Here is a 9,608-nt window from a genome sequence, read left to right as displayed (position 1 = left end):
TGTTTCTTTTCTACTGTGCGAATAAATGGCTTCCCTTGTTTGCCAGGAGACAGATCAATGGACCATCCTCTCGCTTGTCACAAAACACTCCCATAGTCTCATTTTGGGTTAGTGCAGAGTACTGATCGCAAAAGGCGTCGTGGAAAAGTTTCCTCTCGCAGAAAAGAATCTGAGAGCAAGCAGGCAGGGCAACCATGGCAAGCCGAGTCCACGCCGAACCTCTGCACCCGAGCCCAGACCCCGCGGAGCGACAGAACCATACCCAAACCTCCCCTACCGAGCCTAATAAGCAAGGCGGTTTGCTTGCTGCGCCGGGCAAAACGTTTTGGACGGTCGCCGCTGGTCACGGTGCGCGTCTTCTCGCCCTCGCCTATATAAAGGCGCGCGCACCGGAGGCTCGGACACTGCCATCCCACCTCACTTGCCCAGAACTTCCCACCCTTGCTCCTCGCCTCCCCCTCGGATGCTCGTCCGCTCCCCTCTCGCCCACCACTCTGCTCCCACCGTTGCCGAGCCTCCGCAGGCGCAGCCGGGCGCCCATGGAAGAGTAAGTGATCCGCTCTGGGCTCTGTCTCTACTACTCTCGACCCGGTCTCTCTATCTTTTTCCTGCTCGGATTTTTTTGTTTCATGCGCCGGATTTTTTTTGCTTTATTTTCACACGTGGTTTGGGGTATTATCTGCTGCTGTGTTGCGAGGGGGGCTGGGGATTTGATGGGGTGAGAGGGTCTCGGTTTTGATCCGGAGGAGGGGCGTCGCGGTTGATCGGCGAGCGGTGGGTTCCGGTGCGTGGTTTTTGGCGGAGACCGGAGGGTGCTGGTGTTCATCCGGAGCTTGAGCGCGCGGCAGAGGAGGTGTCAGTCTGACCGACCAAATGCGCGCCAGATCGTCGGAGAGCAGACCGGTGTAACGCGGCCGACGCGATTCCGGCCAGTTTCCTCTTCCCCTCATCGCTACAGTGCCAGTGCTGGGGGTTTTGGGCCAGTTTGTGGTGGAGGAGCCGCCTTCCTCCCGAAGGAAGCAGAGTTCTTCAAAGGAAAAAAAAAACAGTAAGACGGAAACAGAGAAGGGTAACGCCGCCGCGCCGCCGTAGAGGAATCCGGGCTGGTTCTACTTGTTGTTGCAGCGGCAGTGCAGGGGATTCGCGGTGTGATTGAGGTTGTGGTTGAGGAGGAGGAGCCAACCTCTCGGCGGAAGCAGAGAAGGGTTTTGTTCCGTTCTGTTCTTGTCTGATCTGAATTCTGATCTCGTGGTGCTCTCCGGTCGCACCTGTCTGTCTCTGTCTCGTGGTGCTCTACTTCATCAGATTGCTGATTGGCGCTGCTGGATCGTCGAACTGCTGCTACTGCTAGTATCTGATGGTGCAGGTGCGGCGTTGAGGTTCAGTACCAATGTCTGATGCATCGCACCTCGTTGGAACAAATATTACTGGTGGGTGGATCATAGAAGGCGTTTCTGTATGCCAACATCTCGAACATGCTCGGTGCTGGGCTTTCTATCTGCTAGCGGAAATGCTTATTCAGAACCCCTCTGTTCAGCCTCCAGGTTCCCGTTTGCTTGCAGTGCCACAAAAATGACAGCTGCAGGTTTCAGTGTGTCGTGGTGAATCCCAGTGTTTCTCGCAGGAAACTGTCGATTGCATTCTGCCAATCTGAACACCTGATCATGATTGGACATGTTGTCACCAAGTGCATGTTGGTTAAATCACTGGCTCTTCAGACCAATCAATGGGCATGCTCTGCTTTAGGCGCCTCTTTCTTCAGAAACAGAGGATAAAACAGAGATCGATGATCTGTATTTGTCTCTGGCTACGTACGTTGAAAATAGCAATGCAGGGCAAAAGATCTGCAAACAAGTGCTAATCTATCAAATTTATCAGAATTAGCACATAACTGATTATCTTCATTCCTAGAATTTTTCTCTGAGTTTGTGAACATGACCATTCTTCACTAGTTGGCTTTAAATCTGTTTACCACAGTTAATATCCTATGACTGAACCAAGAAATTCAGATAGATGTCTGTGTGTACAAATCCGTTCATATATTCCCATTTAGTTTAGTTGCTACATTGTGAATCTAAAAAAGGGTAGATAGCTTTTTGTTGACAGAAGTGGGGTCTCTACCATACATCATTAATTAAATTCTTTATCTGTTCGGCATCAAACGATGCTTCCAAAAATAAATTTATCTCACACATTTCTACTTCAGGCCATTCATTGTTACTGGCAAGATAATTGCTACGATGATAAGAAACGGGGAATTGGTTCCAGAAGCAGAGATGGAGTGCCCAAACTGCGAACATCGCATTGATAATTGTGATGTAAGTACCATTAACTATTTAATATGACTGTTTCATTTACTTTTATGCATGGTTCTCTAGTAGTTCCTTTTCCAAAAAATGGTTCTCTAGTACTCCCTCCGTCTAGGTGAGTAAGTCATCTTAGGTTGTGCACGGTGACCAAGGAGGAGAGAAAAACGAGAGACCTTAATGTTTATTTGCTAATTAATATCATTGCATGCAATGAACTAACCACTGCATGTCGTGTTTGGTAGTCTCAAGTCATTAAAAGCATGCACGCCCCTCGTCTCTTATTGGTTGATATGTGAAGAAACAAAAAACGAGATAGAAGTTAATGCACCGCGCCTAAGTGTTTTGGGATTATTTGGTTTCCGTAAGATGACTTACACACCTAGACGGAGGGAGTAGTTTTCTTTTCGCCCATTAAAATCTGGTGCATAAAGTTCAACCTTGATCTTCACAAATGCACTAGGTCCAAACAAAACATCAGATGCAACACCAGTACTCCATGGATTACTTGATGAAGTACTTCATTCATGCACATACAATTTGTTTTTAAATTGATGGGCTCTTGTTAAAACCTAGCTGCATGGCAAATGACATGTAGTAAGTAATAGTTTCATTGTATCCGTTATCGCACTTGATAAGCTTGTTCAAACATTATGTTCTAAACTACATAGTAGATGCTTCATTTGTAACCTTGCCATTACGAGTAGGCAAATATAAACCAGAATGGTGGTCCTTCAGTTAATACAACATATTAATGCATGCTGTTTATCCAGGCAAGTAAAAACCTGATGGAACCTGGTTTTATGGTGATATGGTGATATGGTATAAAAAATTTATGTTGTCTCGCATTAGAAGAACTCTGAAAAGATGCAGAAGTTTACAAAGCAAAACGAAACAAAACAAAAGCCAATGCTAGCAAAACCTAAGAAACCTATCAAAACCGAAATAAGAAAACAAAAACAGGGCAAACTGCAAACTTGTACAACTTCTGGATATTGCCTTGTACTCCCTCTGTTCCTAATACATCTCATTCTAGCTTGCAAATTTTGTTCCAAATGCATGTCATTCTACAATTCGGGAAATAACTCTGCACCACCCTTTTTCTCATTTGCTATTTCAGTGTCACTTAGTACTACTCCCTCCGTTCCGAATTACTTGTCGCACGTATGGATGTATCTAGATGTATTTTAGTTCTAGATACATCCATTTCAGTGATGAGCAATTTGGGACGGAGGGAGTAATAACTAAACTAACACTTCCCGCAAAAACAAACACACACACACCATCCAAACAACAATACGCGACCCTCTGTTTCCAAATAGTGTTATCGTGGTCTTTTCTTCCTCTTGGTTAAAGTGAAAAATGCTAAACCCTCATGTCTTCATATTGCAGGTTTCATCACAGTGGCCAGGACTCCCTATTGGTGTTAAATTTGATCCAACGGATCTTGAACTGCTTGGACATTTAGAAGGCAAGATTGGCAGGGCAGTGTCCCATGTACTAATAGATGATTTTATTCCAACCATAGAGATGGCCGAAGGAATCTGCTATACACATCCGGAAAATCTCCCTGGTACATGATTCTTATTTTGGAATTGTTATCAGGGCTTTCTGAATTAGAAAGTTAGCTCATACTATGCAGAGTAAGTGTTCGTTAGCTAATTCATATACGTCTGCAGGTGTCAAATTAGACGGGATCGCCAGTCATTTCTTCCACAAAATTTGTAATGCCTATGATGTTGGCACGCGCAAGCGTCGCAAGATTAGCAACAGCGACTACAATGTTTGTGATGAGCATCTCAGATGGCACAAGACTGGAAAATCCAGACATATCTTAGATAATAACGGTGACATTAAAGGGTGGAAGAAAATAATGGTTCTTAGGAAAGGAGGTTACAAGGCAGAAAAGACTAATTGGACGATGCATCAGTATCACCTTGGGGTAGATGAAAATGAAAAGGATGGGGAGCTTGTTGTTTGCAAAGTCTTCTTTCAGTTGCCGTCAGAGAAAGCTGGGCAGTGTGTAATGTTCGCTGTTGATGAAGAATCCGATTCATTTGCTGTGAAAATCGATCCTACAACCCCAATGACGTACCCTCCGCAGCCTTGTCGCCCAAACGGTAGTCCATTCGAAACCGGGCAGAATCAGGTAAATCTTCATTGACCGATGAAACTACAAATCAACTTTGTGGAAGGTTTTGTCTAACTTTATGGACCATGTGAAGCTTCAGTTTATCTATATCTATCAAATACGTAAAATCTTATGTACACCCGATAAACTTTGTTTATAGGACTGTAGAGTATTGACTTGCAATACTGATCTGTGGTGTGGGTGAATTATTGGAAGGCCCAGAACAAAGCCTTGTTGCAATACTAGGATCCCACCGTTTGAACAATTCCTTCTCAACTGTAGGTTTCATGTAGTACAGATGCTATACTGCACAAAAATAACTAGATACTCCTACTAGATAGGAGAATTTTCTCTGCTTGCAAGAGTGCATCCAACTGTTCCACAAATACTACTAAAGATCCATGCATAGCAACTTATAGTAGTATATTATCCAGCCTTCTGATTCCTTCACTACAGAATTCAATACATAATCCATCCTGATCGCTACACAATAACTTTGAGCTTGTGAGCCAAGCTTTTCATGAACCGAAATCACATCTTGAATAGGACATGCATTTTACTTTTTCTGCTGCCAAGATAACGCCCTCAAGTTGCCTTTTTCTTCCTAAATTAATAATATTGTGCATATACTCAGCAGTCAGCACTTAGCAGATTGTATCACCTTGTAAACTGTTATAACTTCTTTCATTTCATTGTCATTCATGTTACCTGACAGGAGGAGGAAGAGTTCCGCCTATCTGCTGTTCGGGGAGCCGCGGAATGGCTCGCTGGAACCTCGTCGCATGCCATTGATGACGTAGCGCTGCCTGACCTGGATGAACACCCGTCACGCGGCGGAACCCCGGACGCCGCCTACCCTGAGAAGCAGCATCTGCCTCTTGTTGACACGGACACGCTCCAAGGGTGCCCCGACGCCGGAACGCCCCCGGACTTCTCCTCTCTGGCCGTAAGCGCCGCGGCGTTCATCATGCTCGTTTCGTTTTCCGGTGCATATCTCTCATGGCTCATCTCCTTATCTCGTGTGTGTTTACGGCAGGACTTGCCGATCGGGTCGCTGGATAGCTTCAACTGGCTGGACCAAGAGTAGGGGATCTCAAGTGGCGGCGCAACGCGAAGAGGCTGTTTTTCTCGTGATGTATGTTGTACTATATCTGTGTATGAGTGATGGATCTCCGAGAAAATTTTGTATATGAGAGATCCTGCAGCTTGCTGATGAACGTAGCTCAGCTATGTTTACTGTTGTAGTGGTAGCAGACCTTTTTTTTTTTCTGCCAACTTAGGAGCACCGCTCCAAATTTCATATCCATGAAACTGACAAACAACAGCCAGTCAGTCCCTCAAAAGGGCTTGAAACTTATCAGTACTCCCTCTGTACATAAATTTAAGACGTTTTAGAGACTTGTCAGTTCGAAATAAACCGACAACGGCTGTAAAAGTCTTGGACACGACACCTTTGAAAACCGAAACTTGCTACATAACAGGAAGCTGATCTGCGCCGCTAGTCTTCAAGTAGTTGTCTTTCCATCAGTCTAGAACTCTAGCTGACTCAAAAGGTAGTAAAAACTAGCAAAACGGCCTGTGCGTTAGAACGGGAGAAAAAAAAATTCATAAACTTCAATTGCCATGACCAAATAGAAAATGTTCACTATTTTAGAAAATGTTCAAAAATCTGTAAAAATGTGTGTAAAAATGTGCGTTAGAACATACATTACCACATTTTTACAGATTTTTGAACATTTTCTAAAATAGTGAACATTTTTTAATTCATGAGCATTTTATACTATTTGGAAACATATTTTAAAAATTGTGAACATTTTCTAAAACATTTTTCTTGAATAGGCAAACATTTCTAGAATCGATGAACATTTTTTTTGGAAATTAGTGGAATAATTTTTGAAATTCACGAACACTTTTTTGATTTAACGAACATTTTTTGAAATGCATGATCATTTTTTGAATCAGCAAACATATTATGAATCAATAAACTATTTTGTAAGTCACGAACAGTTTTTCAATTCTTAAGATATTTTCCAATTCATGAACAATTTCTGAATTGGCAAATTTTTGTTCAATTTTCATTAAAAAAATTAATACACAAACTATTTTACAAAATCATGAACAGTTTTTCCCAAACATTTGTTTTCAAAATTGCGAACATTATTTGAATACGCGACATTTTTTATAATTCCTGAGCATTTTCTGAATTACTAAACATTTGTTTTCAATTTTTTTAATATTTGAAACTTTTTTGAATTCTCAAATTACTTAGGCCCTGTTCGGAGACCCGCCACTCCACCACTTCGCTCCCGGAGCTGGAGTTAAAAAGCACGGAGCTGGGAAAGGGATGCTTCGCAGCTCCTCGTATTTTTAGGAGCTGGAGTGACTCCGAACAGGGCCTTAAGTAGAAAAAAATGAAGACGAAAAAAACCAAAATTAAAAAAAAGGCCGTCCGGACATGGACCGGCCCAAACGGGCGCGTCGCGTCTTCTTCCGGCGCGCATAGCGCAATATTAGAAGGTTCCTACTGCATGGGCTGGCCCAGACAGGGATTCCCGTGTGTGGAACGTTTTTTATCACTTATAAGCATCAGCGGATAACATTTTGCAACTTTTGGGGGCAGTTTCGATGACGTACCACCAGAAGCAATAGCGCCTTTGTTATTAGGTATAGATATAGATTTTGAGGCACGTGGTACGTTACACTAGTGCAAAACAAAATAAACTAGTGCACGTGGTACCGCCTGAACTATGAACATGCTGTGGAGATAGGCCACGGGATCGGATGGACTTTACCACTAGACGCGGTCACGACAATGTCGCGGGGATTTCGGGCAACACTCATGATTTGAGAATTTGTGTAGCAAGCCACAAGACGAGGATCTAGACACGAGATTCACATGAGGGATTTACCCACGTTCGGTCCCTCTGTCTTAGAGGTAACACCCTACACGTGCCATGTCTTCTAACGAAGCATCGTGTCAAGATATTTGGTACAAGTGTTAGAGTAAGATCGTTGGATCTTGTGCGTATCTACCATGATCTGCTCGCGCAAGGGGATCCTAGCTTCTCCTTATATATGCCGAAAAGGCCGAGCATTACATCGGCCAAATTGGCCTTGCAGTAGGAACAATGCATTGCATTGATCAGATGTCGTTACACCCCGTTTAATCCACCGTAGTAACACTCGGGTGATGGCACCGTGATAACGCCTCATTGAAGACTACGCGTGTAACCAACCATTTTGATTACATGTAGACTCACTAGATTGCCTTCCTTCAACTTAAACATGCTCTTGAGGAGTCTCGATCATATATAGAGCCTATGTGTTCTCAATATATGCAAGCATGAGACAATTGATTTCAACAGATTCATCACATGATCCCGTGTAGACATTTTTAACAACACAAATTGCATCATCAGCCAGTTCATCTGGAACCGGGTTCTCTAAAAACATGTTCCTTTTTATCGTGCCCGAGAACAAATTCTCAGATTGCGGTAACATGTTGTGAAGTTTGTTTCATTAAGTTTATCCTTTTCAAGGACTCAACGCAATACAAAACTGGATAAAGATGGAGTGGTTAGTACCATTGACCAATAGTGTATTCAAAAACACCAAGATATGTCAACATGTCAACTAGTGAGTTTTTGCGTCACCGCTAGAAGACTAGATAACTTTGTAAGCAACACTTGCTAATCAAACCTCTATACGACTCTTGTTTATTGGGTTGCATCACATGCCCCGGCTCCCAACTCTTATGCCTCGAGCTCTCGAGGCCCAAAATTGTTTTGATAGCCTCTATAAGTTAACCAATGCTTTACATGTAAGTGTCTGACACGAACTCACAGCGTCTACGAGAAATAGTACCCTAATTTCATAGGCCCATCACTAAATATATACACTTCACTTGTGATGTTGCAACAATTGGGGAGGAAATTTTACTTGACATGTTTTGAGGGGTGACCCTACTTAAAATATCTATCATACAAAAGAAGGGTGCATAAAAGGGATAAACTTTCAGAGAAATTTTATATAAGCATGATATGGTATAGCCCTTTTGGCAGCCCATGGTGATCTCCATCTCCATGTAAGCGATTGTCCCATGTTGTTCTCCATCTCCATGTATGGCCGTCCTCGTGGTGATCTCTATCTCCATGACACTCATGTCAACCGCCAAGTGTTACAGAAGATACTATGCGATTATTAACTAATACAACTATGAAAGTAAATTTCAGTACAAGGCTTCTCATGTTGACTCGTAGGTCATTAAAAAAACAAAAAAACAACCATATGGCGCTGCTTGGCTGTCGTACTCACGACACGTGGGTATGCATGCAATCTCATGTGATATACCAAATCATAAGCATATATTCTTCATAAAAACAAGTTAGATGTTCTAACACCGAAAATTAAGGCATCCAGAAATATATTTCATAAGGGGAACTGTGCCTTCGAATTTTTTTCAAAACTGACGAACAAGGTCATGGACAGATACATTTTTCCTTTTGAGTGTTTTGGCGGGTCTTATAGCTCAAATGGTTCGACCAAGTCATGGTGATTTTGCCGAAACAACTCAAACGGATTTTTCATCAGGAAAATTATATCTACCCAGTTTCAAGCTTCATTCTGATTCAACATTCATCTTCACGTGCTATAACTGGTTTCATGCTCCGCAATTTACCCTGATGGCGGAAACTGACCGTTAGTGGTATATTGTGTAACAACCTTTGTCGTACGATCGCAGAAACCATATCATCAATCCAATCCACAAACGCCATGTATAGTCGATGACATCGACCAGTACAAGAACCAATCTACGTATCGGCGGTATCACCATATGCAACCTGAAATCACGCAACATAGTCTCTGATGGCATTGTTGGCGCACGCGGTACGTTACGCTAGTGCAAACAAAAATCTATCACGCAAACCAGGGTCATGCCGTGGGGATAGATCACGGGATCGGGTTTTACCATTGGACGTGCAATCACGAAAACAAATGTGAGTTCGCGAAGTGCGTCTCCCATTTTGTCCTCACGGATCTATCGAACAGTTCCTTGCGGTTCCCTCAAATGGTTCATCCAAGTATCATAGATGAAACACCTCCAAGGTATTCAGACGTGCATGGGGGAACGCTGGATTATAATTACTATATCCGATCGCATGATAACCCAT

At 43.0% G+C, this 9,608-nt stretch overlaps 1 protein-coding gene across 1 annotated transcript; it reads left to right on the top strand.

Moving 5' to 3' along the window:
• The first annotated feature begins 417 nt into the window (after positions 1-417).
• LOC109747070 (SUPPRESSOR OF GAMMA RESPONSE 1-like) lies at positions 418-5,822 on the top strand. The gene is made up of 6 exons (XM_045233136.1): positions 418-547; positions 2,207-2,318; positions 3,699-3,879; positions 3,986-4,455; positions 5,153-5,383; positions 5,474-5,822. Exons 1-6 carry the CDS (start codon positions 540-542, stop codon positions 5,522-5,524), a joined length of 1,053 nt encoding a protein of 350 aa, XP_045089071.1. The 5' UTR covers positions 418-539; the 3' UTR covers positions 5,525-5,822.
• The last annotated feature ends 3,786 nt before the right edge of the window (positions 5,823-9,608 follow it).

The sequence above is a fragment of the Aegilops tauschii genome, chromosome 2 (assembly GCF_002575655.3).
Source record: "Aegilops tauschii subsp. strangulata cultivar AL8/78 chromosome 2, Aet v6.0, whole genome shotgun sequence".
Lineage (NCBI taxonomy): Eukaryota > Viridiplantae > Streptophyta > Magnoliopsida > Poales > Poaceae > Aegilops > Aegilops tauschii.
The sequence above is the reverse complement of the archived record's forward strand: the minus strand, read 5'-3'. Positions and strand labels throughout refer to the sequence as shown.

What these genes read in the sequence shown, in the direction of transcription:
- LOC109747070 (XM_045233136.1), top strand. An exon ending in ATCGCATTGATAATTGTGAT is followed by an intron (nt 2,319 to 3,698) that starts GTAAGTACCATT and finishes TTCATATTGCAG; the next exon opens with GTTTCATCACAGTGGCCAGG. An exon ending in ACATCCGGAAAATCTCCCTG is followed by an intron (nt 3,880 to 3,985) that starts GTACATGATTCT and finishes ATACGTCTGCAG; the next exon opens with GTGTCAAATTAGACGGGATC.